This window comes from Prionailurus viverrinus, unplaced genomic scaffold, assembly GCF_022837055.1.
Source record: "Prionailurus viverrinus isolate Anna unplaced genomic scaffold, UM_Priviv_1.0 scaffold_33, whole genome shotgun sequence".
Lineage (NCBI taxonomy): Eukaryota > Metazoa > Chordata > Mammalia > Carnivora > Felidae > Prionailurus > Prionailurus viverrinus.
Window position 1 is genome coordinate 7,368,991 of NW_025927604.1, and position 27,727 is coordinate 7,396,717.

The 27,727-nt window shown below is 46.3% G+C and overlaps 1 protein-coding gene across 5 annotated transcripts in view; it reads left to right on the forward strand.

Moving 5' to 3' along the window:
• GRHL1 (grainyhead like transcription factor 1) overlaps window positions 1-27,727 on the forward strand; it is a 56,846-nt gene that overhangs the window by 18,350 nt on the left and 10,769 nt on the right. For 4 of the 5 annotated variants that reach the window (XM_047845236.1, XM_047845234.1, XM_047845237.1 and 1 more), the window contains 2 exons: window positions 18,280-18,438; window positions 26,903-26,990. In XM_047845236.1, the coding sequence (XP_047701192.1) occupies window positions 18,280-18,438; window positions 26,903-26,990 (247 nt within the window). The remainder of the gene's footprint in view (window positions 1-18,279; window positions 18,439-26,902; window positions 26,991-27,727) is intronic. The other variant, XM_047845235.1, reaches the window with a different exon arrangement.

Genomic DNA, 27,727 nt, shown 5'->3' on the forward strand with positions numbered 1-27,727 from the left:
TTGAAGATATTAGGAAACTTGTCAAAAATCATGAGTTTTCAAAGCGGCAGGTAGGAGGAAGCTGCTTTGAAAAGCAGAAATAGCATAGGAGCAGTCCCCCAGGTGGCCCTACCCTCTGTGCTGTGCAGACCTATTTCATTCATTTGCCTGCCCTCCACACAGACTTGGATCTGTCTGGGTAGTCCGGTATCTTTTAAAGAGGCAGGAGTCTCTGGGTAAGTTAAACTTCATCGGCCACTCATACTCCCCTGTGGAATAACTTTTATCAGATTTCTTCCCCTTCAGACTACAGCTGAGATCAGCTGCTTGAGGTACTTTTGGCAGGGAGAAGCATTTGCCTTTGAAACATTGAAAGGTGGATCTCTGGTGAGGTGCGGAAGTTTAGAATTTGTGAGTTCTGAGGGCACGGGTCACATGGGGAAGAGAGGACTAGGACGTGAGGAGGGCGCATGAGGAAGGTGGCATAAGACAGGCCCCTTCTTGGGCTGTACAAAGATTTTACCCGCAGCCGGCTGTGCTCCTCCCCCATCCCAGGGACTCATGATGTTAGCAAGGATCCGGTGCCCGCTACGACCAGGGCACTGCACGAGATGGAGGCTGACGATGCCAGTATTGCAATTCAGGTATCAGGGATACTGTGGGTTAAATCGGCTTTTGCAGGGTAGCCTGAGATCCTGATTCTGACTATAGTCAGAAGACTATATATAACCCTTCTGACTAATGTTATAGTCAGAAGGGTGTTGTGTGCCGTTCATACTACTTTATAAATGGACTTGGGAGACCCAAATAAGTTATAAATTGGGACGGTTTTATTCCTCAGTTACAGTATTTCCAACACTCAATACTTAGTTCTGGGTAGGCTGCACATCTTGGCCTCGAGTTTTACATCTTGCTTGGATTGTAAATCTAAGAGTTCATAAGAGCATTGGGATTTGGTTAGTGATATGAAGTAAGGGCCTCTCAAAGCCTGAAGATCTAAAATAAATAGAGGAAAAAGAAGTTAGGGAGAGAGAATTAACTTCTTTGAATGTCTGTTTTATGCTGAACGCTGCCGGGGTGCCTTACGATCGCACTTAACGAGGCAGTGCCAGCTGCTCAGTACCGAAAAAATGACGTGGTCCTGTAGATGAGCACGTTTGCTACTTGGTCATCACAGGCGGCTTTCGAGCAGGCAAGAGTCTAGACCTTGAAATGGACAAAAAGTGTTTTTGACAGGAAGACTGTTTAAAACAGTAGGGGCACCCGGGGCGCCTGGGTGGCTCAGTCGGTTGAGCGTCTGACTTAGGCTCAGGTCATGATCTTGCGGTTTGTGGGTTCGAGCCCTGCGTCGGGCTCTGTGCTGACAGCTCGGAGCCTGCTTCGGATTCTGTGTCTCCCCCTCTCTCTGCCCCTCCCCTGCTTGCATTCTTCTCTCTCTCTCTCTCTCAAAAATAAATAAAATATTTTTTTAAAAATAAAATAAAATAAAGTAAAGTAAAATAAAACCATAGGGGCACCCGGCTGGCTCAGTCGATGGAACGTGCGACTCTTGATCTTGGAGTCGTGGGTTTGAGCCCCACGTTGGGGGTGGAGAGTACATTAAAACAGTAAAATCTTTGAAAGGGTAATAATTCTCGTTAATAGAGGAGCGTTATGGATTCACTAGTATAAATTCCTGTAGTAGAAGAACACTTTGCTAACGGGAAGTAATTTATGTTGATTGTTGGGTAAGTGATGTTTAACCACAGAGAAAGAGATACGACAGCTGTGTCGGAATGAAGTGAAAATTGGGCCAGCCCACTCGGAGGGGACCCTGAGATCCAGAGGGAGATGCCTTTAATGTGGCATCTTTAATGTGGAGAATGCCTTTAAGGAGCTAATTGGGACGGATCCGTGTTGATGGTATAGGAACATACGGAATTACAGTTAACCTAGACAATATGGCAAACAAGAAAATAGCTACAGTTCAAAGCAAAGCTCAAGATTTCTTTGATCATTGAGATGTAGCTGTGAGCTTCACGAATACTAAGCAGACCTTTTAACGATGGAGTGGGCCCCAGGGACACAAAATATCTCACAGATTTCTTTTCCGGTGGTGACTTCTGAATTTTTACGCCAGAAGGTGCATTGTGGCGCAGCTCCCGTTCACAGGTTTCATTTTGAAACTATTGACAGCAAAGCACTTGCTGTCAGACAGGCATCAGGCTCCTGCTAGAGGAAGCCATGTCGAGAAGAAGTCAGACGTGGGGTCTGATCGCGTGTTGCTGTCTTGCGCGTCCGTGGCTTGCGACAGCCCGGAGGTGCGGCCCTTTTTCCTGCAGGGCCGTCGTGGAGCCGGGTTGCTGTTTCACATCTTCGTTAGACTCTCAGGAGGCAGCGCTGCATTTCGGTCTGTGATCGGGCTTTCCGCGGATAGATGGAACTATGCCTTTTCCTTGGTGGCATGATCTTGTCGCGGGGGGGTGACAAAATCAGTTTCCACATACGTTTTGTCTCCCCACGGTCCTTGAGGAGGGAACGAGGGAGCCGTCAGAGATAGGGCAGAACCAGAGCACCCCGTCCTGTGGGAAAACACCCATCCTCGAGAGCACTTTGTGCTTTTACGTTTAATCTGTCGGCTCTAAGAAGGAGCGCCAAGGCGTTCTGAAGGATCGTCACTCTGAGCCAAATGTTTTATGCGTCATGGAGAGAGGCTCATGTTACAAGGGAAAGAGGATTAAAATAGAATGCATAGCCCCCCTAGGGGACTGGAGCCCTGAGCAGCTTTACCGCGAGGGGCCTGTGCTTGGACGCAGCCCTGGCTATCTTTCCCTTTTGTCTTCTTGTCTCGGCAGAAATGTGTGGCGTTCCTGGGGAGGGATTATTGGGGCTGGCAGAGTTCATTCTGTCAGAGGGGCGTAACCATCCCGGTAACTCGAACTTAAGGCTTTCTGTAGGTGCTTGTGGGATACAGGTTTATGGTTTAATAACCGTTTGTTGTTTTGTCTAAGCGTAATATTTGGAATTCATTGTGAGAGTAATTTTTAATTTGTTTGGACTGAGCATATTGCGTGCATTTACAGGGATTCCATTCTAGTGAAGCATCAATTAAATGCTCTATTAAAGAAAGGTGTTGCCATGTTTGGTTGCGTTTAAGCAGGGACAGGTTTGGTTTGTTTCACCGCTTTAAATTTCCAGTGTGAATGGGAGGGAGGAGGGAGAGAAGGGAGTCAAATACCTTACTTGCAATTGCAATCAAACGCAGGCAGGTGATTTAAAACAAAAGCGTATCCTCCCTGGCCTAGAGAGGAGTCAGGAGGCGTTGCTACTTTTAAAACGAAGGATAAGAGGCTTTTAGTGTTCAGGCGGATGCTGGGCTGACTGCACTGAACGGGCTTATCCCTGTGTCCTGTCCTTCGAGCTCTGGGGAAACGGACAAGAAATAAAGAGCCACGTAAGGCGGCCACGCAGGCTTCGGAAGTGTCCTGCGTTTGACTCCACGGGTTTCCTTTTGTGCAGGTTGACAGTACGTATTTATCAAAGTGAAAAATAAACTTTTTTTGGTGCCAGAAAGATAGTCCTATTCCTCTGTAGGGAATGAATAGTCCTAAGGGTTTTCATTTGATCGGGTTTGGCAATGGCGAGAAGTTTTTCCTGGTTGGAAATTGTGGAGAGTGCCTTTAATTAGCTGATACGGATTAAATTCTTAGCAACTGGAAGGTTTGCTTCGAAGAAACTCTCCCGGGTCTGACTGTGAGGAAGGCTGCTCTTTGAAGCTTTCGTTTCTTTTTGCCGGATTCTGGCCTCAAAGTATTTCACGTGGCATACACTCTTGTCGCCTGAGCAAGGGGTTCGTCCAGATGGAACGTAAAATGCACTGAATCCTGGTGGAAATTCAGAATCCGCAGGTAACAATAGCACACATTTATTGTAGCACATGCCTGAGGGTAAGAGCCAAGTGCATGATGTTTTTGCTTGGACAAGGGAGACACTTGGCAGCTGCAGAAAGCTTTAGTTCAGTAGTGAAACCCGTATCTCGTGAAACAGGTTTGGGGCGTCATGTCTATTTAGACACCGTTTGTGCTGCCACTTGAATTTGTTTTTCATGCTCTCTCTCTCTTCTCTCTCTTTTTTTTTTTTTTTGGTCCAATTTCGCCCCTCCCACCACCCTACCGCTGTCAAGAGACACTGAGCTCCTCTACAGAACTTTTCTTCTTTGGCAGCTTGTCACCTCAACCCTCCTTTTCTACATCCTTCCTGGCAATTCCATCTAAGGTGGTTTTAGAAATCTGTCATTTCCACCAGTTTTGCTACTCGTAACTAAATCAGAGAGCTTCGACTCTGGCCTGACGTTCGTAGTAGCAACCGGATTTACCTGGAACCGATTCCAAGGCAGCAGGGGGCCCCGGACTTCGGGTTTCTTTCATACGGCAGATCTCTACGCGAGACTCCAGATCCTTTAGTAAATCTCAGTGAGCTGTCTACATTCGTTACTCACTTGGGGATTTTTTCTTTAGCTTCTTTTAAAATGGAAAATATAATCAGGATTTTGATTGGAAGTCTGCTTGCCTGCCGGGTCTGCCCTCATGACCCATATGCTTAGCTGCCCTATTCTGAACCTGGAGATGCCGGAATGTGGTCTGTGTTTGCCTGTGTCACACCTGCGTCCAGTTCTGCACATTTCACAACGAACGTCCTACTTGTTTGGGACAACAGGTGCCAAAACACTGTACCTGCCAAGTGTCCTTAAGTTCACCAGGTCCTGCTTAAAGGATATAACAGAGGGAGGTTAATACGTGGGTGCCTCTGGAATGTCTCTATGTGTCTCTCTTCCCATCTCCTTCTCTGGTTTCTCTGCCTCTGTTTCTCCGTCTCTGTCCCTTCCTTTTCTCCTTGTCTTTGTGACTTTCTCCCTGGCTCTCTCTGCTGTCTGCAGAAACAGAAGCTGCCATATGGGTGGTGTGGGAAGGCAGCACTGAGGCCACCGAAAGGGTGATGACTGCTGGGGCCTCGCTTTTTCTTCACGAAAACACCCCACGTAGAGGCGAGAAGGTTCCAGGTTCGTGCCTCGTTCTTCCCAGATCCCTCTCCTCCCCGCCCTCAGCCCTCCAATTCTTTTTCTTATCTCTTGATGGTCGTTCGTTCGGTAGTCTGAGAAACAACACAAACACTAATTGCACACTTGGAAGCTTTTAGTTCCATGTAGTAGGATTTCTTAATCACCTCATATCATCAGAGTAGTGGGGAGGTAGGACTCTCCGAGGCCGATCCGATGAGTCAGTAGCGGAACTGGATTCTACTTCTGAGTTTATGACTCAGCCTTTGATACCTGCTGGGGCTTCATTAATCAGGCGGGCACACGGAGTCAGTCGAGGAGCTACAAGGCAGAAGTAAGACAGTCAGGGCTTGTTTGGTTTTGTTTGTTTGGTTTGGGTTGGGCAAAAGAATACTGATCTGGATTCAGTGTCTGCTGTGCAGGGCTCAGTAAATGTTCGCGTCGACACAGACTTTAGCCACGAATTGGATCTTGATTTCTTAGTTTACACCGTTTCCCACTCCCGTTGGCTTCAGTTGACAGAACTTCCTACCAGCCTACTGGGAAAATGGTGATTTTATTCTCATGAATCAGTGTTGTTGGATTTAGGGTGAGAATAAACTTTGTTTTTATGGGGCACCTGGGTGTCTCAGTCGTGTGAGCATTCGACTTCGGCTCAGGTCACGATCCCACGGTTCCTGGGTTTGAGCCCCACATCGGGCTCTGGGCTGACAGCTCGGAGCCTGGAGCCTGCTTCGGATTCTGTGTCTCGCCACTCACACCTTGTCTCTCTGTGTCTCTAAAAAAAAAATGAATAAAAACGTTAAAAAGGAAAAAGGTCTTTTTTTTAAAAACTTTTTTTTAAGTTTTTATTTAAGTGATCTCTACACCCAGCATGGGGCTCAAACTCACAACCCCAAGATGAAGAGTCACACACATGCTCTTCTGACTTGAGCCAGCCAAGAGCACCGGGAATAAACTTCGCTTTTGACTTCACGTTGTAATTTCATATGTCAGTAGAGATTTCTGACTAAGAAGAGTTGCTTTTAGGTATGTTTTCGAGTGGCTACCTTGACTGATGTGGAAGAGAGTGAAACTAAAATTTGTCCTGAGTTTTCTACTTTCAATTTAGTAGATCAGTTATGGTCTAGGAATAAAATTACAAACATCATATCCATACTTGACGAAGTTGAATTTTAATACTAGACTGGGTTAAAGTGATAAAAACTCCCAGAGGCAACTGGAACTGTATCCAGGGTGGCTGTGGCTGTCTCTGAGGGGACCACGTCACCAACTAAGTCTCGTGACTTAATATGAAGTCAGTAGGAAGTTGGCACGGAGACTTCCCTTTGATTAATACAGGGACCTTTAATTTCACACCTCGTGATCCAAAAACAACCTGTGCTCACAGCCACTTGGGGGTCACTTTTTCCCTGTTTTTCTTCTTCCCTGGACAGTTTTCCCATTAGATTCTTGTTCAGCTTTCTGTGCATCATTGTGCCAGTGTGCTTTCAAGAGCGCGGAGTTTGGTCCCGGCCTCGTCTCTGCCCTCTCTCTCCTGTGTCTTTTATTATCTGTCTTCAGAGCCTGAGCCTCGGCCGCAACTGAACACTGTCTCTCTTGAGTTAAATGGCATTGAGTAGCCAGACTCTGAAGCGTGTAACGCTCACGCTAAAGGTAGATGTTTTTAGGGTATATGACAGATCTATAAGTACATTTTTGAAATGGAAAACATTTTTCAGTTATCAGTTTTTTGATGCGTCTTCCATAGGTAAATCAACCGACTTTTCTTTTTTCTTTTCTTCCTTCTGTCGGGTCTTTTCTTGCTTACGATTACCAGACCGTTGACACTCACTCGAACTGTGCATCGTAACTGACGGTATAAAATATTGACATAGGTAGTCAGGTTATCCATATGCTGATACTTTTCCAAAAGTTTGCTGTGTGTAATCTTGTTTGCAAGAGCAAAGCACCATTCTGACTTGAAGGATTTTTTTCGTAATGTGTTCTTTCTTTCTTTTGAGAGGGAAAGAGTCCGTGCACGCGTGCACAAGTGGGAGAGGGGAAGAGAGAGAGAGAAAGAGAGAGAAGGAATCCCAAGGAGGCTTTGCGCTGTCAGAGGACTCTGTTTTCAGGGCTCTATCTCCTGAACCGCGAGATCATGACCTGAGCCGAAATCAAGAGTCAGACGCTTAACCAACTGAGTCACCCAAGTGCTCCAGGCTTTTTTTTAACTTCAGTTATTCTCGACCAGTTTATTTCCTTCTAGGAAGTCTGTGCAAGGTAATTAATCTCTTGCTACGGTGTGGAAGAACTGGCCTCTGAAGTCATGTTGCAGAGGGTTGTCTTTACGAACTATACATTCATTCGTTCAGCAAATTCTTATGCTTTTCTGTGCAAGAACTGTGAGGAAATAAAGAAATGATTGAAGCATAAAGCCTGTCCTCAAAAGAGATTACACCGTCTATGTAATGACACAGGTCATAAGTGAGGTTAGAAAAACTCTGACGGTTTCTAGGGCAAAAGAGTACTTTCCGCTAAGGGGAGTGCTCTTGATGTGACTTTGAGAGCTTGCACCTGCAGAATATTTTTGCAGTCTATTTGATTGGGCTTTTTTTCTTTTTCCTTATTGTCTTTTCCCCCGCACGGATTAGCTGTTGCGAATTTCAGTGGAAAAGAGGCAGCTAGAATGGTTTAGCCTACAGAGGTGCTTTGACATATCGAGGCCCAGACATTGTGTAGTGTAGAAAACGGCATTTGGGACCTGTCTTCTATGACACTTGAATCGAAGAAAATGTAGACCGTACCACACCCATCAGTATAGCATGCAGCTGCGGGTGAAGGGTCACAGATTTGTTTATCAAAAGCAAAATTGTTAGATACCTGCACTTTCCATAATGGAAAGCTGGTCACCGTAGATAATGTTATCAAGTACAAGAGTGGATAGACGCAATAGAAAATCACCTCATGGCTCATTATGCGGCTTCATCTCGACCCTAGAACTTTTCTCTCTCTCTCTCTCTCTCTCTTTCTCTCTCTCTCTCTCTCTCTCTTTCCGGCTCTCTCTCTATAGATATAGATGTAGATATATGTCAGTGAGCCTCGAAATATCGTAATCTTTCCCGAATTAATTGAGGGTGTGTGTATAGTCGATTTAATTATCCACTCAACAAATATTTATTTTACGTCCAGAATGTGTAAAAATCTGCTGTCTGCCAAGGTGACCTAGGTGTTCAGGTCATCTTGGAGGAGAGTTATGAACATAAATAACCTGTGAACTTGGGCAACATGTTTCCGACCTCTAAGCCTCCATTTCCTTATCTGTGAAATGGGGTCAGAATAGTACCAATTTCCTGTGTTATTTTGAGGACCAGAGTCTGGTACGTTGTAAGAAGGCAATAAATACAGCTCAAATATCATAGCAGCACGTGGTTCGATTTGGCTGGAGTTGAAGAGGCTGGGGTCATTTATTTAGTGAACGTGTGGTTCTTATCGGCCAAGTACTGCCAGGATGTTCTGGGAACGTAAAGATGAGTCAGATCTGGTCCAGCTCTCAGAAAACTCAAAATTTAGTGGAGGAGATTGCCACCCATGGGTCCATCGACAGAAGAAAACAGAAAGCACTAGAGCGTCCCTCAGAATGGGGGGTGGGGGGGGTCAGAGGAGACCGTTGGGGACGCTACCACCCACGAAAGGATAGTAGGAACTGGCCAGGCGTTCAGAGCCGGGGATGGGCCGATGGCCTTGGGAGGTAGGAGTGCGGAACCGAGACCACTGGACCTTGCCTGAGGTCTGCAGCGGGTGGGGGTGGGGGGTGAGGGGCGTGGGGGCCAGATCCTGAAGGCCCTGACACGCCCCAGCAAGGCCCGGGACTACACCCTGTAGATGAGTGTCTCAAAACCTTAGGGTCTGTTGGCCAAGTGTACTGGCCAATGCTCAGTTTCTTTGAGATTTCGAATACTGTAAGCTTCTTCAAAATCATAAAAGATCATGTAAGATTTTTTAAAATCATAAGTATGTTGAAAATCACAGAGCATATACCTGCTGCCAGGAAGTGTCCGTGCCAGTGTTTGTGCTTGGGTGTCAGGTTTGGTCCAGATAAAGACCAGATGAGCTCTCGGGGTGCCCTGTGATCAAGCATTTTGCAGCTGTTTGGATAGAGCAGTATTTCTCAAACCAAGATCTGGATATTTGTTTAGGGGTTAGGGAACTTTTTTTTCTCTTTTAAAAAGGATACATGGGGGCACCTGGGTGGCACAGTCAGTTAAGCGTCCGACTTCAGCCAGGTCACGATCTTGCGGTCCGTGAGTTCGAGCCCCGCGTCAGGCTCTGGGCTGATGGCTCAGAGCCTGGAGCCTGTTTCCAATTCTGTGTCTCCCTCTCTCTCTGCCCCTCCCCCGTTCATGCTCTGTCTCTCTCTGTCCCCCCAAAAAATAAATAAACGTTGAAAAAATAAAATAAAATAAAATAAAAAGGATACATGTAGGGGCTCCTGGGTGGCTCAGTCAGTCGGTCGAGTGTCCGACTTCAGCTCAGGTCACGATCTCACGGTTCATGAGTTCAAGCCCCACTTCGAGCTTTCTATTATCAGCACAGAACCTGCTTCAGCTCCTCTGTCTGTCTCTCTCTCTTTGCCCTTCCCCCACTTACGCTGTCTCCAAAAGAAGTCAAACATTTGGGGGAAAAAAGGATACATCTATTATTGACATTGGAGAAATAGCGCAGTAGGCAGTAGAAAACGTGACTGGAAAGGTCCATCAGCATCACCTATAGCATCTTGAATGCTGAGGAATCTAGTTGCTATTATGTAGCCAGTGGTGAGCTATAGAAAAGTTTTTAGTAAGAAAAAATGAGTAAGGTTCGTAGTGATAACTGTGCTTGGCGATCGCCTAATGTCACCGAAGCAGTCTCTTGTTTCATTTTGTCACCTGATTGGCAGCCATTTCATTGTCCAGAGGGCTCTCTACTTGGGGGTGGGAGAAAGAAGGGTTAGTTTGTGTAAATTGAGATTAGCTCTTTTTTATTGAGTATTTTGTTTTTGAGGGGCAGTATTGTGTGTATTTTAAGTTCTGTGAGGATTTGACAGTTGCTAAATTACGATTTAGAGATCCTGTGTAGCTGTTTGCAGACCCGTGGTTTTTCTGTCATTACCAGCCTTTAATTCAGTACCGAAGTGTAAGAGGCATTGGGAGAAATACAAAAAATGTGCTAAACACTGGAAAACATTTTAAAAGTTTGTTTATTTTTGAGAGAGAGAGAGATAGGGAGGGAGAGGGAGAGGGGCGGGGAGCAGGGGGGCGAGCAGAAAGAGAGAGACAGAGAATCCATCCCAAGCAGGCCCCGTGCTGCCAATGCAGAGCCAAACACGGGGCTCAAACTCACGAACCCTGAGGCTATGATCTGGGCCGAAACCAAGAGTCCCTGCTCAACCGACTGAGCCCCGCAGGCGCCCCAAACACCGGAAAACATTTGAAAACCGTGTAACAACCTCTGTCATCGAGGGCCTTAGAGCACTTACATTTACAGTGTGGCAGAGTCCCTGAAGTGTTACATAGAGAGGTGGCACGTTCAGCACCCCTGTTTGTTCCTCTCTCTGGCCTAGGTGACAAGGGTATAGAGATGTGGCTCTTTGCCCCAAACCGAAGCTCCGAGTCTGGTCTCGGGGGAGAGGAGGCAAGCTTCTTAAGTACAACTTGCTAAGTAGTGAAACGGCTGTCATTCTATTTGGGTCATTAGGGAATGCTTCTCGGAGCAGTTCAGTCAATTGACCTTGGTCTTTATCCATGGGCGATGTCAGTAGACAATGAGGTATGAGCTGGGGTGGGAGTTGGGTTTGGACGGCCTTGATTATTTGGATCCCTTCCGTCAGAGGGAAGTGAACCACTGACGGTGATGATGATTTATCTATCCTCTTTCACTTTCTGGGCCATCGAGGTGATGTTACATGGACGAGTTCCCGTGATCCCTCATGTAATGAGCCTAACACTGTGTTACATTGTTTTAGTTTAAAAATCAGATCTCTTGGGGGCGCCTGGGTGGCTCAGTCGGTTAAGTGTCCGACTTCGGCTCGGGTCGTGATCTCACGGTTCATGGGTTCGAGCCCCGCATCGGGCTCTGCTGACAGCTCGGAGCCTGGAGCCTGTTCCAGATTCTGTGTCTCCCTTTCTCTCTGTGCCCCTCCCCTGCTCGTGCTCTGTCTCTCTCTCTCTCCAAAACAAATATTTAAAAAATTTGTTTTAAAAAGTAATAAAAATCAGACCTCTTAAGAAGAAAACTTTATCCCAGCTGTTATGAGGGTGGTTCATGTCTTAGCAAATCTAAAGGTTTACTTTTTTGTTCCACTCATTGAATAAACTAAATTATAAAATTAAAAGAAAATCATTTTCACCATTCTAGCAACAATGTTATAAAAATATGCAAAATTCTACCCAGACCTCATTTAAAAAATTTTTTTTTAATGTTTATTTATTTTTGAGAGAGGGAGAGACAGAGTATGAGTGGGGGTGGGGGGCAGAGACAGAGAGGGGGAGACACAGAATCCAAAGCAGGCTCCAGGCTCCGAGCTGTCAGCACAGAGTCCGACGTGGGGCTCGAACCCACGAACTGAGATCATGGCTTGAGCCAAAGTCGGACGCTCAACTATCTGAGCCATCCAGGCGCCCCTACCCAAATCTCTTAGTGGGGAAAAAAATTAAGACTATATTATTTGGATGTCAGGTTCTTGTACACGAATAATAATAGAGAATGAGTATTAGAGTTGTGGGAAACTTTTTAAAACGAACAGGCTTTTTGTTCATGAAAAATATCCTAATATAGTGTACTTAAGTCGGCCAGTTTCATTATTTGGCTTCTGATTCAGTGCTTACAATTTTTGTAACTTTGGACTGATAAATTTCAAGTGCTTTGTTAACACTTTCTGTGAAATTATATTTCTGTAGTTTCTCCCCACACATTCACTTGTGAAAGCTCACAGATCTGAGTGCTCTCTTCGGACTGGACGGTCAGCATGTTTTACCAGCATTGCGCCTTGGTTTATTGTGTTAATGAAGCCCCCAAAGTGAGTTGGGGGTTTATAAAATATGTTCTCTGTTGCCCTCACTTCACTGGCTGGGAAATGAACCTCTGAGGGCAGCCTGTGTTTTGAGCTTACTGTGTCCGAGTGTCTTTGTCCCCCTCCCTTCTTCCCTTTTGAGAAGTAACAGCGGGGACAGCGGCCCCCAGCTCTGGGAACAATAGTGTGCGGCGGCCATAAGCTTCCTGGAAAAAGCATCAGAGATTAGTTCAAGATCTGATTTCTTGTTGGTTCTGCACTTGCAAGCATCTGGAATAAAAAAATCAGTACAAGTTAAGCCTTTGATAATATCAATCTTTATTTTGTTGTTTTCCTCACATTTTCAGCTGAGGTTTGAAAACAAAATTTAATCTTCTGAAAAGTTTTAAGTGCGTGAATTCTCAGCCAAGAATGAGGAACTACATTAGAAAAACGGGCTGGACGTTTGAAAAGGAATCTTGCAGAGCATCTTCGACTTGTTTAGCAGTTTATTCTGTGGTTGGTTGGTTGGTTGTTTGTTTTTTCTCCTAGCGATTTTGGTTGGGAGCATTGGATGCTCGTCTTCAAAGATTTATGTTTCATTTGTTTGAATAAAATCAGACTTTTCCTCAAAATCAGTGACAAGGAAGTGTGAACAGAGAAGAGGTTATCACATGCGTGTATTCCACGGAGGAGGTGAACCTGTAATAATTCTCTTTCTTTGAACCTCTTTCCCACCCTCTGGGGAAGATATTGGCGGCTTTTCTGTGATCACGTCTTAGGAAGTATTTTTCTCTGCACAGTGACAATGGCCTGAACATTCGTTTTATCCAGATTTGGGTGACTTGGCCTGTTGTCCTGCTTATTTGGGGTGTCGCCCATTAGGTGGAACCCATCCCGGTGTTAGCGCTGCGAGGAGCAGACCGTAGCCACCTTGTTGCCCCCCCCCTCCCCCTGGACCTGGACGCGAGCTCTGCCTTTCGTTTCTACACTGGGCCTCCGACCTGCTTTGGGTGCTGCTGATTAAAGATTTGTCACCTTCCTAAATAAGATTCCCTAGAAACAACTTCTCCCTTAAAATTACCCTAGTCCCTTCTGTGGGTGTGGGTTGTATTGATAAAATGTGTGGTTCGTGGGAAGAGTGAGACGTCAGCGGGAGCTCCTTCTTAGGAAGTCACTTGTATAGAAAGTGGAAATACTGAATTACAAAAAGGGAACTAATCCTTCCTCGCTCCTAACTACGCTGTGATGTGATATAACGGTAAATTAGTGTTCGAGCACCTTAGAGCATGGTTTATTTAGATCAGGGCTCAGCAAACCGCAGCTCTCTGCAAACCCTGGCCAGCCAGCTGCTGTTTATGTAAATAAAGTTTTATTGAAAACAGCACCACGACATCCACCTGCGGCTGCTCTGCCTTGTTACTGAGGGGTTGCCAGGTTGCATCCACGAAGGCCGAAACACCGTTGGGCCCTTTCACACACAAAATCCAGCCGCCTCCTGGTTTACACCGACAGGCGACAGCTGTCTTCTGTGGCTGCGTTGTATGCCGCCTTAGCCCCATTTATTCACTGCTCCCTCTGCATCGTCCTTCTTTGGTTAAAAACATGTGCTGCTCACCAGGCACCAGAAACAGGGCTGGCCCAGCATTGTCTCTGTCTCCAGGGCTTGGCAGCTCGGTGGGGGTGACCCCACAGGTCACCCGAACGCACAGTTCACCCGCACACATCAGCCCCTGCGAAAATCGCACGTCACGTGAGGGATAAACAGAAGTATTGTTTGAAATATTTTTTTAACTGTATTTATTTTGAGAGAGAGAGCGAGAGCGCGAGTCAGGGAGGGGCACACGGAGGAGGTGGGTCTCGAGAGAGAGCGAATCCCAAGCGGGCTCCACGCTGTCGGCGCCCAGCCAGACGTGGGGCTCGAACGCACCAACCGTGAGATCATGACCTGAGCCGAAATCAAGAGTCAGACACTTAACCGACTGAGCCACCCAGGCACCCCAAATTTGATAGAGTTTTAATAGGTTTTTGTCTGGTCACTATTTCATGAACTGTGGGTTTCTGACGATTTGTATGACCTTACTGAATAGTAAGTTTGAGCAGATGCTTTAATCTTTATCCTTCCATTGGTTGAATGAATATTATTATTCGATAGGGTTATACCTCTGTAAAAAAAAAAAAAATTCAATCAAAAAGAAAGCTTGATGGGATACTATAAATACATGTAGGAATATCTGAACTCTTTAAAGAAAGGAAACCATATGTTGGGGCTTGTTTTAATCACCTCAGAGTTTTGGAGTCAGAGGAGGCCTTTGGTGGATCAAAGCGGTAAGTGTACAGAAGATTAATCACCTGACGGCCGTGGCTTTTATCCTGACTGATTGCTGGAATTACTTGGGGAGCACCTGAAGAAGGCCTTGCGTCTGGAACCCACCCCAGGCCAATGACAGCACAACCTCTAGATGTGGCTTTACTGTCTCCAGGACGGGCTCACGTCCTCCGGGTGATTCTGATTGAGTCAGGGACCTGAAGCATCCAAGTTCCCAGGCAGTGCTGATGTTCCTGGCGCCATGCTTTATGAACCTCCGCTTTATAAGATTCTTAATTCCGTACAAGTAGTTCATATAATTACTCGAAGTGGCAACTTTACACGGCACTTTTAAAATTACATGATTGGTAAAAAAAAATTGCTAAATGTATTACACAAAATTACTGTCCCTAATAAATACATAGTAGAGAAAAAAGCATTCACAATCTTTTAACGTAAGTATAATCCTAGGACTCAAGAGAACTGATCTAGACACGGGGCACCTGGGTGGCTCAGTCGGTTAAGCGTCCGACTCGATTTCCGCTCGGGTCCTGACCTCGCCGTTCAGGAGTTGGAGCCCTGCCTCCAGCTCTGTGCTGACCGCGCCGTGCCTGCTTGGGATTCTCCTCTCTCCCTCCCTCTCTGCCCCTCCCCTGCTCTCTTTCTTTCTCTCTCTCTCTCTTTCAAAATAAACTTTAAAAGGAAAAAAAAGTGATCCAAACGTCATCCAATACAACCTGCATTTGACAGGTAAGGACCTCGCCCATGGTCACGGAGCTGAAACTCCAGCGTTTTCATTTTCAGACCAAAGGCTTTCCCTTCCCGTTGACCACGTTACCCCTTGCTAGAGCACACACGCGAGGCATCTTTGCACTCCTGCCGGTTTTCGGTCGAGGCTTACACATGGCAGATGTGTCCCCTTCAGTGGTGGCAGCGTGGACCCGGGACTGCCCTGCCGATTCTTGCCGTGAAGCCAGAGGCTTCAAGGAGCCCCGCCCCCCGTTTCTTGAAGGTCTTCGGCCCATCGTCTTTCTCGTGCCTCACGTCCCTGGCCCGGAATGCTTACGCTGCCCATCTTGTTGGCTGTTCGCGGCCGTGCTTACGTATTTCTCTAGACGAGGCGGTGGTTTTTAACGTTGAGTTAGGAATGCTGTGAGCTTTTCTTTGTTGCATTTAGAAATACCGCCAAGTTTGGAAAGAACTGATTTTCAACATCGAAGAATGTGCATAAGAGAGCCGTTGCCAGTAATCCTCAGTAAAAGGGTAATGTCCCTCTGAAGGCTCCGTGTTCAAGCTGATCCTAGGATTTGGTTCCTGCTTAGTTTTGCTTTGAATAGAAACTCGACACTGGGAAGCAAGGGGAGGTTAGGTTTTAGGTTGGATTACTGTGAAATCCTCTTGTAAATGGAACATCACTTTGGGTCAGAGCCTTCCTGGAATTGTTGAGGGTTAAGTGTAACTTTCCCAGGCTGCTGTTTTTGAGTCATAAATGGAGCCATGTGGCCTCGTATGACAGAGAAATTTAGATTTTCCATTTGGTTATAAAATGAAGAAATAACGGTGATTCGGTTACCTGATGGGCTCAGATGTTCACAGGGACTACTGTCTTTCTGTCTGTCTTGTTGTCTGCCTTCCTATTTTGTCTTTCCATAGCCTGTCTCCTTAACTCAGATTTATACATCATACGTGAAGTGTTTTTTAACAGCATACAATTGGCCATTGAACGACACAGATTTGAACTGCGCGGGCCCACTTAACGTGTCAGTTTTTTCCAATAAATATATGGGAAACATTTTTTTTTTTAATTTGCAACAATTTGAAAAAACTTGCAGATGAACTGCATAGCCTAGAAATAACTGAAAAAATTAAGAGAAAGGTACTGTGAGGCTCTAGCATATGAGCACATAGACAAAATATGCGTTAATTGACTATGTTATTGGGAAGGCTTCTGGTCAACAGTAGGCTCTTATGTAGTTAAGTCTGGGGGGAGTCGGAAGTTGCACGTGGATTTTCAACTGTTGCTAGTGGGGGGCAGTTGGTACCCCTAACCCCTGCGTGGCCCAAGGGTCAGCGGTACAGGAAAAGAGACCAAGTCAAAGCACTAGGTTTCCGTAATGGATTTGAAATTCCTATGTACCGCTTTTGGCCCGTATATCTGGATTGCGGTGTTTTTCAAAATGAAAGCATTCTGTTTATTTAGTGAAAATGAGTTAAGTGGGAAGTAAAATGGTAGCAGGCTGGGAAAGGCAACCCTAGGCCGGGCACCGTGCTCCTATGTATCGAGGAAGCTGCCGTGTAGAGAGCAAGGGGCTTGCCTGCTGCGTCTTGGCGCTGCGTGTAAAAACGGCAGACCGTTCCAGGTAGTGAAGAAAAGCCAGGTGATTCGGGTACAAAGTCGATTTGGGAAAGCGAGGTCACAAGGTGTAAAGGGGGGAGCCCCGGATATGAATTCCAGCCCTTTGCTTTCTACCCTGGGGACAGTTTAAAAAAAAACAAAAACAAAAACAACTCTCTGAGCCTCACCTGGAAAAGAAGGATTAACTGTCGCTCAGGGTTGTGAATGAGAGCGTGTGTATAAAGCGAGTGCCCCGTGCAGGTCTGGAAGCGTTAGGTGCTCACCGCTGTGGGCTTCACGACACGGGTGGGGTGAGTGGCGGCCGTCTCTGGAGGTGTCACCGGAGCCCACGTGCCTGCAGAGGTGGAGGGAGACACGGGGAGGAGCTGTGGAGGTGGCTCGGACTGGGACAGAGGGACACAGGAGGAGGAGGGACAAGGACAGAGATGTGAGGCAGGAATGGACGTTCGAGGTGTGTTTTGGGGACGGTAAATAGCCTGGTCTGAGGGACACAATGAGAGACGACTTTTCAGTCTGTTAATGTGGACAAGTGCTCAGTCTTTTTCGGGCGTTTTGGTCTTTTCCTTCTTGAAAATAACGTATAGACGAGAACAAGAATAAAACTCCTGTTTCGGCATTTGCAAACCTTCTAGAGAGCGGTGAGATCTTCATCGTTACGGTTACAATCTTTTTTCTCCTTACCCTTCCCACCCCCTTCTCTTTTATCTGCATTCTCAGAGTCGTTCCCCCCCCCCCCCCCCCCCCGCCACTCTTCTGGCTTAAACTTCTCCCTGTCCGGGTCTTGGTTCAGCCAGTGGCACCCTGCGCTGTTGTGGCAGATCTGTTCGTGGTGTTAGGGCTGGGGAGTTGTTGGCCCCTGGACTGGAAGGAGTCCAGCCTAAGGGTCTCGGGTCTTTGAAAGGCGCCGATTTTTAAAACTGTAATTCCAGTAGTATCCACTGTGTGGTGCTCACGCACCAGATACAAATTCTAAAACTGGATGGTTGAAAGGGAGCTCGAATGCATCGTGACCGCCTATGAGAGGTTAAAACCCGTATCGCACACAAAAAGAGAGAAATGGAGCATGTTCTTTCGGTGTACCAAGATTCACTTGAGTCTCTCCTAAGCAACAACCTCCAGTGCCGCTTTGATAGTGTGATTCACTGATCTCATAAATTCCCAAATATTAGGACATGCATAGGGAACTACAGGCCATCAGAGGTGGTGTAGGCAGGACACGGGCAGGTTCTCAGTTGGTACTGAGCTCCAGACCAGCTGCCTAGAGAACGTGGGCTATCGGTCATATTTAAAAATGACATCAAGAAAGACGTCCAGCCTCTTCCACAGTATGATGCTAAGCAAATATCCTGGAAGGGAAAATTGACAGGGGTTCAAAGCTGCTGTCTGTTTTTTTCCCTTAAGGTCTGCCATTCCTCTGACCAAAAGAAGCTTTAAAATAGACCCTTTATTTTAAAAAGTTTCTTTTAAGTGAGCAGCTGAGCTCTCATTTAGAACATATTTAAGTGATTTCAGTGATGTTAGTATTTTTACAAGCTCTGCCAAGGTTGACTATTGGTGCCTGTTACTTACAATGCTGTTTTTTCCCTCTGCAGGTTTTCATCTCTGTCAACTGCTTAAGCACAGATTTCTCTTCTCAGAAAGGCGTGAAGGGGTTGCCTCTTAACATCCAAATTGACACCTATAGTTATAACAACCGTAGCAACAAGCCTGTGCACCGGGCGTACTGCCAGATAAAAGTCTTCTGTGACAAGGTAAGATTGTCAGATTGGGTAGGGACCCTTAGAATGAAGCGTGTGAGTTTTAGTCTTTCTCCCAGAAGATGACCAAGGTCCTCGTAATATTTAAGGCTGACGTAAACGTTATCGCTAACAATACTAAGTAGCCTATTTTAAATGAGAAAGTATTGTGGTAGCCATGCAAAGACACATGATATCGGGGAGGGAAAAAAATCTCATTTTAACAGTAGAAGGTCCAGTGAGTACGTTTCGTTGGGCGTGTCGGTAGAGTCAGGCGGTGCGCGTAGGAGCCATGAGCTCGGTCGTAGGTGGCGCCCAGCTTACTGGACTTGTGGACAGCGGCTGCCGTGCTGGAGTTCTTGAACTTGGTGTCTGTGGACTCCGTGCGGATAACCGGAAAGGGCTGTCCTTTAACTGGCTCACCCCCGCTCCCGGCCCTTTGGTAAGTCGCCAGCCAGCGGGCTGAAGCAGGAGAAGGTGAGATTCAGGTTCTTCTGCACAGCAGCAAAGAGGCAAAAAGAGAAAGTGTAGGCCCAAATGATCGCGGCATCATTTCTTTTCTCTGGAGAGGAAACGATCACTTTGGTCAGGTGCGGAGCCGCGGGCTGGGCTGGATGAGATCCAGGGAGCCGCGGGGAGGCCCGCTGGGCGTTGAAGATTGCAGACCGCGCTCTGCTCGGGACCTGCGTGTTGGCCACAGAGAAGTGAGCGCTCCGTTGAACTAAGACTGAAGACGGCTGTGACTTTTCCCTCTCAGAAAATCGTGGGCCGCATTCTTTGCCATCCCCTCTTTTTAGCCTGTAAACCAACCAACCGACCCTCTTTATTGTTAAGATTCTTAGAAGGCGGGCCCCCCTGGGTGGCTCGGTCAGTTGAGCGTCCGACTCTTGATTTGGCTCAGGACATGATCCCAGGGTTGTGGGCGCCAAGAGTCGGACACTTAACCAGCTGAGCCACCCAGGCGCCCCCAGCACACATTGGTGATTTCACGGTTCTATAGGCCAGAAGTCGGACGCAGATCCCGCCGGGCACAGATCGAGCTGTTAGAAGGTTGTATCTCTTTCCGGAGTCTCTACGGGAGAATCTGTTTCCTTGCCTTTCTGTCTTCTAGAGGCACCCGCATTCCTTGGCTGGTGGTCCCTTCCCCCTTCGAAGCCGGGAGACTCACGTCACATCCCTCTGACACTGCTTCCGTCGTCGCATCTCCTTGTCTGGTTCTTCTGTTTTTAAGGACCCTGTGATTATACTGGGCTGACACAGACCATCTCGGACACTCACCCTTCTCTCAGCGTCAGCTGATTAGCAGCCTAATGTCTCCTTTGCTGTGCAAGCTGACATATTCATAGGTTCTGAGGATTTGGGTGTTTACGTCTTTGAGGAGCTGTTAGTCTGCCCACCACAGGACTTCGATGTATGCTCCGTTTTACAAATGATGAGTCACATCAAGTGTGGAGCCGGGATTTCTGACCCCGAGGCACATTTCTTTCCTTCATCCTGCATTCCTTTTATCAGGCAAAAGAAAACCTTAAGAGGTGTCCAAAGCCTACAAACTGTAAGCCCCAATTTTTTATTATTTGATTCAACAGACTTAAAACTATTCTAGTTGGTTCCCAAGTGCTTACTCTGTTTCTGATGTATCATTCTGGGACCGTACAGTTTGTGGACTTATCCTGGTCCATGGATCACCCTTAGAATATCTGTATTAGAGCATGTCAGCTTGAGTTAGAATGAACTGGAGTTTTCCGTGTCAGATGGTGAAAATACAAGCAGTTTCTCAGAGAAGGAACAGTATCGATTCATGATCTTAAACGAATTTGGGTTTGTTTTGTTTTGTTTTTGTTTTGTTTTTTCTTTCCAAGATTTTATTTAAATTCAAGTCGGAGGCACCTGGGTGGCCCAGTCAGTTAAGTGTCCGACTGGATCTCACCTCAGGTCTTGATCTCACAGTCATGAGTTCAAGCCCCACGTTGGGCTCTGCGCTGGGTGTGAAGTCTACTTGAAAAAAAAATGAAACTCAAGTTAGTTAACATCTAGTGTAGCATTGGTCTCAGGAGTAGAATTTAGTGATTCTGCTCATCACAGCAAGTGGCCTCCTTAACGCCCATCACCCATCTAGCTCATCCCCCAACCCTCTTCTCTCCAGCAGCCCTCAGTTTGTTCTCTATGGTTAAGAGTCTCTTATGGTTTGCCTCTCTCTCTTTTCTTTTAAGTTTATTTACTTATTTTGAGAGAGAGAAAGTGAGCAGGGGAAGGGCAGAGAGAGGGAGAGAGAGAATCCGGAGCAGGCTCCATGCTGTCGGTGCGGAGCCCAACGTGGGGCTCTGTCCCACCAGTCATGAGATCGTGACCTGAGCTGAAATCAAGGGCTGGATGCTTAACCAACTGAGCCACCAAGGCACCTTGTCCCTCTCTGTTTTTCTTTTCTTTTCTTTTCTTTTCTTTTCTTTTCTTTTCTTTTTCCTTCCCTTCCCCTATGTTCATCTGTTTTGTTTCCTAAATTCCACTATTTACTTTGCTTAGCATAATACACTCTAGTTCTATCCATATCGTTGGAAATGGCAGCATTTCATTCTTTTTGAAAAAAAATTTTTTTTACATTTATTTATTTTTGAGAGAGTGAGACAAAGTGAGAGCGGGGGAGGGGCAGAGAGAGAGGGAGACACAGGATCGGAAGCAGGCTCCAGGCTCTGAGCTGTCAGCACTGAGCCCGACGCGGGGCTCAACCCCACAGACCGTGAGATCATGACCTGAGCCGAAGTCAGACACTCAACCGACTGAGCCACCCAGGCGCCCCGACAGATTTCATTCTTTTTGATGGCTGAGTAATATTCCAGTGTCTGTGTGTGTGTGTGTGTGTGTGTGCGCGCGCGCGCACGCATGCATGCGCACCTGCTACATTTTCCGTTCATCAGTCGATGGACATTTGAACTCATTCCATAGTTTGGCTGTTGATAATGCTGTTGTAAATATCGGGGTGCATGTGCCCCTTTAAATCTGTATTTCTGTATCCTGTGGGTGAATACCTACTAGTGCAATTGTTGGGTGATAGGATAGTTCTGTCTTTAACTTTCTGAGGAACCTCCACACCGTTTTCCAGAGTGGCTGCACCAGTTTGCATTCCCACCAACAGTGTAAGAGGGTTCCCCTTCCTCCGCATCCTTGCCAACTTCTGTTGTTTCCTGAATTGTTAACTTCAGGCATTCTGACGGGTGTGACGTGGTATCTCATTGTGGGTTTGATTTGTATATCTCTAATGATGTGTGATATCGAGCATTTTGTCATGTGTCTGTTAGCCATTTGTTGTCTTCTTTGGAAAAATATCTTCATGTCTTCTGCCCATTTCTTAAGTGGATGATTTATTTGGGGGATGTTGAGTTTGAGAAGTTCTTTATAGATTTTGGATACTAGCCCTTTATCAGAGGTGTCATTTGCAAATATCTTCTCCCATTCCATAGGTCGCTAAATTTTTAGTTTTGTGGATTATTTCCTTTGATGTGCAGGTTTTCCTTTCTTTCTTTCTTTCTTTCTTTCTTTCTTTCTTTCTTTCTTGAGAGAGCGTGAGCAGGGGAGAGGGGCAGAGGGAGAGAGAGAGAATCTTAAGCAGGCTCTAAGCTAAGCGTGAAGGGGCTCCATCTCACAAACTGTGAGATCGTGACCTGAGCCGAAATCAAGAGTTGGATGCTTGAATGACTCAGCTGCTCAGGCGCCCCTACAAAGAGATTTTGTTAATCGGTGGTTGTACACAGATTAGAAACCGGTTCTTTTGCTGTGTACACGTGTGCCGACGTACGACTTTTCTTCAGAGTTGCGACATTGAGTGTGGTTTGGGGCAACGCGCGGTTTCATCTTCTGGAGTTGCTGCTTGCCTACTCACCGGTTCATTTAGATCACGTGGGGTAGGAGCATATTATCCAAGGTCTTGGGTGGCATGGCCACCGTGTAGGCCGGTCACTACTTTCTCTTCTTCCCATTGCTTGTGTGTAAGCTCCGTACCGTTTGGGAAAAGGGGATCACACGGAGCTGCGGTTAGAAGGTGGGCGTCCGTACCTGGCAGTGCTTTGCGTGGCCTGTCCGAATGCCCGGAAACCTTCGGCCTTCCTGCATATGCTGTCCTTGCAAGGCCCCTAAAACGACCAGTTTTTCCCTCTTGCTGGAGCAGAGATCTCCACGGGGATGAAAACTGTTGGTCTCCTTTCCCCTTTGCCTCCCTTATGGCACACGGCAGCGGCAGGAAGCGTCATCTAATTGCAAGGTATCTGAGGGACGTGGGAGGCGATGTACACACGGTTTTCATCCCCAGATTCTACCTCAGAGCCCAGGGTTGCAATAAAATCCTGCCTGGGAAGAAAACATGCATTGCTGTGTGTTGATTCTTGAAGTCCTTGAATCTTTCAACCACGTGAAACTCCTCTGTGACCTCACACCTTGATTCTTGTTGTAACTGCTGTTGCCCCTTATGGTCGTAATTGCTTCTGCTGTTTTTTCTTTTGCATGTTTTATTTATTTTTGAGAGAGCACAAACAGGGAGGGGCGGGGGGGGGGGGGGGGGGACAGAGGATCCAAAGCAGGCTCCGAGCGGACAGCAGAGAGCCCAGTGCGGGGCTCAAGCTCGTGAACCGTGAGATCACAACCTGAGCTAGAGTCAGACCCTCAACTGACTGAGCCACCCAGGCACCCGCGTGTGCTGTTCTGCATTGTCTCGTGCTGCCTCTTCTCCGTGGAATATCCCACCTGCCTCCTTGATTCCCGCCTTTCTAAGATTTTCCTCACCTATTATTTGGTGCCTGTGAATTCATTTTTCTCTGCTGGTTCTTAAAACTCTCACCTTCTATGAATCTGGTGAACATCTGCAGTAAGAAACTGGAAATAAGACCTCTTTTCATATCCTGCAGAGGGACTTGCGTTGTTTTTCTGTCCTAAGAAGAAGGTTTTCTTAGTACTTTATTATGAATTGCTCAACTGGTTTGATGAATGGAATTTTCTCTTATTTCAGAAGCAGCAGTGATTTAGCAGCTTTTCGGACAAAACAGGAACAGGAATTGGATCTCTAACCCTTGAAAATTTGGCAGCTCCTCTTTCTACAAGCTTGTGTGTGTGTGTGTGTATCTGTAGTTTATCCGTATAGAGGAAAACATCATTGACATTTATTTCTTATAGATAGTTTTCTTCATCAGAGTGATACCCACCGTAGCTGTAACCAGGAACAGATGTCATACATCAACTTTTTAGGTCATGGCCTGTGGTGATTGCCCAAGATCAGTCTCTTCAGTTGTTGTGTGAGAGAGTGAAACAGCGTGAACTTAAATGGTTTTCTGTAATGCCATAGGACTTCCTTTAACATTTCTTGCAGAGTCTGTGATGAACCTTCCAGCTTTCGTACGCATGAGAAGTGTTTCACCTCTGGTTTTTATTTTTTGAGAGAGACAGAGGGCATGAGTGAGCGAGGGGCAGAGAGAGAGAATCCCACGCAGGCTCCACACTGTCAGCGCAAAGCCTGAAGTGGGGCTTGAGCTCACAAATTGTGAGACTGTGACCTGAACTGAAGTCAGGTGCTTAACCAACTGAGCCATGCGGGCGCCCCTCACCTCTGATCTTGAAAGCTCCTTTTGCTGGGTATAAAATTCTGGTTGCCTGCTTTTTCCTTCGGTGCTTGAAAGACATGACTCTGTTGTTGTCAGGCTTACATTTCTAATGAGAAATCTGCTCTCATCGGTCTCTTTGTTCAGTGTGTCTATTTTTCTGTGACCCTTTTTAGATTTTCCTCTTCTTACTGGTTTTGAACAATTTGATGTGTTTCTTTACATTTCTTGTACTTTGAGTTTGTTGAGCTTCTTGGATCTGTGTGTGTAGAGTCTTCATCCTAGTTGAAAAAATTTCCAGCCATTGTTTCTTCAGATATGTTTGTTCTTGTGTCCTTCTTTGAGAATGCCAGTTGCACACGTACGTGTACGGCTGCTTAAAGTCCCACAGCTCACTCGTGCTCTTTTCATTTTCTAGGATGACTTTCTGTCTCTGATTCGTTTTGGATAGTTTCTGTGCTAATGTCCTAAGTAAAGTTCATCACTCTTTGCCTTTGCCTTGTCTGACCTGCTCCTAATCCCATCCAGTGTGTTTTTCATCTCAAGACGTTGTAGTTATCGTCTCTGGAAGATCAGTTTGGATCCGTTTTAGATCTTTCATATCTCAATATGTTGTTTTTTCACTGACTTTTTGGACATATGGAATGCAGTTATAGTACCCGTGTTAATGTCCTTGCCCGAATTCTGTGTCCATTTTGGGTGCTTTCAGTGGTTTGCTGTCCTCCTCAGACGGTCACGTTTCCCTGCTTCTTTACGTGCCTGGCCATCTCCCGGGACACTAGACGTTGTGAGTTTTATCTTGTCAGGGGCTGCATGGTTTTGTAATCCTCTGAATCTTCTCAAGCTTTGTCCTGAGAGCAGGTAAAGTTACTTGGGAACATTTTGATCCCCTGCAGGTCTCACCGTTACCATTTGATAGGTGGGTCAGGAACAGTGCTCACTGTCAGCTAATTATTTGCTGACTGTTCTACCCACTACCCTGTGAATTTTAAGTTTCTCCAGTCTGACTGGTGGGAACAGGCACTGTTTTCAGTGAGTTTCGGGCACTGTTTTCTCGTCTTTACTGAGGGCTTTCCCCCCACCCTTGGGTAACTTTCATAATTACACCCGTTTATCTCAGTACTCTGCTGACTACTTGAGGGGACCCTCCACAGATCTCTGGGGTCCTTCCTGGGGTAACTCTTTCCCCTTTGCTACTTTGTCCTGCTTCCTTGATCTGTCTGGATTTTCAACTCTGTCTCGACCCAGGGAACCTAGACAGGGCCCACCTGTGGACGCCCCTCCCTGTGCTGCAGCCCGGGAGTTGTGAAGGCAGTCCGAACCTGGAGGGCTCGTCTTGCTGGTTTCCTGTTTCAGGAAGCCCTGTTCTTTGTTGCCTGGTAGCCCGGGCCTTGAAAATCCTTGCTGTGTGCAGCCATCCTTTTTCTGTTCAGGGTGGAGGGTAGATGATCTGTGAGGCACCCACCTTGAGTGGAAGGGGAAGTCCCGTATTCTTTTTTTTTTTTTTTTTTTTTAGTTTTTTCTTTATGTTTGTTTATTTTTGAGAGATAGAGACAGAGCACGAGCAGGCTGAGAGAGAGAGGGAGACACAGAATCCGAAACAGGCTCTGGGCTCTGAGCTGTCAGCACAGGGCCTGACGTGGGGCTCGAACCCACAGACTGTGAGATCATGACCCAAGCTGAAGTCGGACACTCAACCGACTGAGCCACCCAGGCGCCCCAGAAGTCCCGTATTCTTTATGGAGGTATCTGATGACTATGGGAGGAGCCGTCCTATTGTTTTAAAACCACCTTTTGGGAAGTGTAATTTATCATCAGAATGGAGCTATTGTTAAACTGTTGGAAGGGACCGAGAACGACACAGACCAACTCTGTACAACGGTGCGGGGAGAGCAGACTTATTTACCTGTGTGTCCATGTCGAGAAGGTGGTGTTTCTCGAAGGATCGGCGTCACATGGCAATGTTTCGAAAAGCAGGTTGTGTGTTTACCAATATGTTAGTATATTAACACCTTCTAGAAGAGTCAGGAGGGGGTTTGTGTTTGGTTTTTTAAACGTGGTTTTATTATATAATAGCGCCAAGATCCGTGGGATGATTTTTATTGGCTCTCTTTGCTGTCAGGGAATTTATTTTCAGAAAAATAAGCTACTTGTTCATATTTAACTGGGTGACTCGGTAAAGAAACCTATGCCACCCAGAAATAAATGCTACCAGATGAAGTCAAATGATTAATTAGTAGTTATGTTTTTTATTATACTGACCTGCTTAATTTCAGGTCATGTTTGTTAGTAACACGGGTTTTTATTTTTGCGGGTTCAACTGCATGGCACCGCCGTTCGTATAATCGATACGCGTCGTGTACATATGCTCCCTCTATCGGACGAGGAGTCCGCTTTTTCTCTTTGAAGTGATGATGCAGATTTCTGGTTAAATCCTTGCGCTTGTGAGTTAGAGCGGTCAGATCTGTCGTTCGGTTGACGCCAGGTCCTTGGACAGGATCCCAGCTTCCAGTGATGTCATTGCCCGCGTAGGGACGTACACTCGAAGCAGGGGTCAGCTTGTGTGCCAGACAATGGGAACAGTCTCTGATGTTCTTGAAGGCAATGTGGTACATTAGCAGATTTTCTCAGCTTTTCATTTAACCTGACCACATGCATTATGGAGGGGATTTGGCTTTGTTTATTGGGTTTTGAAGTAAATGTTTCCCCATGGTTTCACATAGTTACGCATAGTTTTAAGAACAGGCTTTTTAGAGGAAACCGCTATAAGCTCCATGAATATAATAAGTAATAGCGCTCATCTCCAGAGATTTTTTTTTCCCCCCATTAGTCAGGTTAGGGTTCAGTATTTTAAAGAGGATCAGATAAAGAATCGTGCCTTGTCTTCTCTTGACCTATAGGGAGCTGAAAGGAAAATCAGGGATGAAGAACGAAAGCAAAGCAAAAGAAAAGGCAAGTGTACTGACCCCAGCTCCCAGTTGAATGCCTGTAAGTAGAAACGTTTCCGCCAAGTGTTTCAGACCTTTTGCATTCAGAATGGCCACTGTGTTTTCAAGCAGAACATATAATCATGGATACGTAGTACTGGGAAGTGGTAGCATTGCTTCCTTTACCAGTTACAAAACCAGCCGAATGGCCGAACTAAGGGATTTTCTTGCGGAACCACGGGAGAGGATTCTTGAGTTTTTCCAGAGTTCAGACTATTTTGGCTGTTAGTTTTAGTTCGGGTTGCTGATTCCAGTCCTGAAAAATAACACATATTCTATCTGAATAGCTGATGATAAAATTGGGACTTGTCTAGATTTTGAAGAATAACGCTAATGCCCTTGAGAATTCAGGACGTCTTACTCCTGAATGAGTGTCGTTTTCCTATATACAGTATTCTAACATTTTAGAATCTGTAGGGCTCCTGTTTGGACATTTCACTGGAAAGGCTTGCTTGCTTTCAGTCTTTCTGTCTTTCTGTCTTTCTGTCTCCCTCCCTCCCTCCCTCCCTTCCTTTTCCCTCCCTTCCTTCCTCCTTCCCTTCCTTCCTTCCTTCCTTCCTTCCTTCCTCCCTCCCTCCCTTTCTTCCTTCCTTCCTTCCTTCCTTCCTTCCTTCCTTCCCTTCCTTCCTCCCTCCCTTCCTCCTCCCTCCCTCCCTTCCTCCCTCTCTTCCTTCCTTCCTTCCTTCCTTCCTTCCTTCCTTCCATGTTGTAACCAGTGTTCATATTCACAAAATCCTG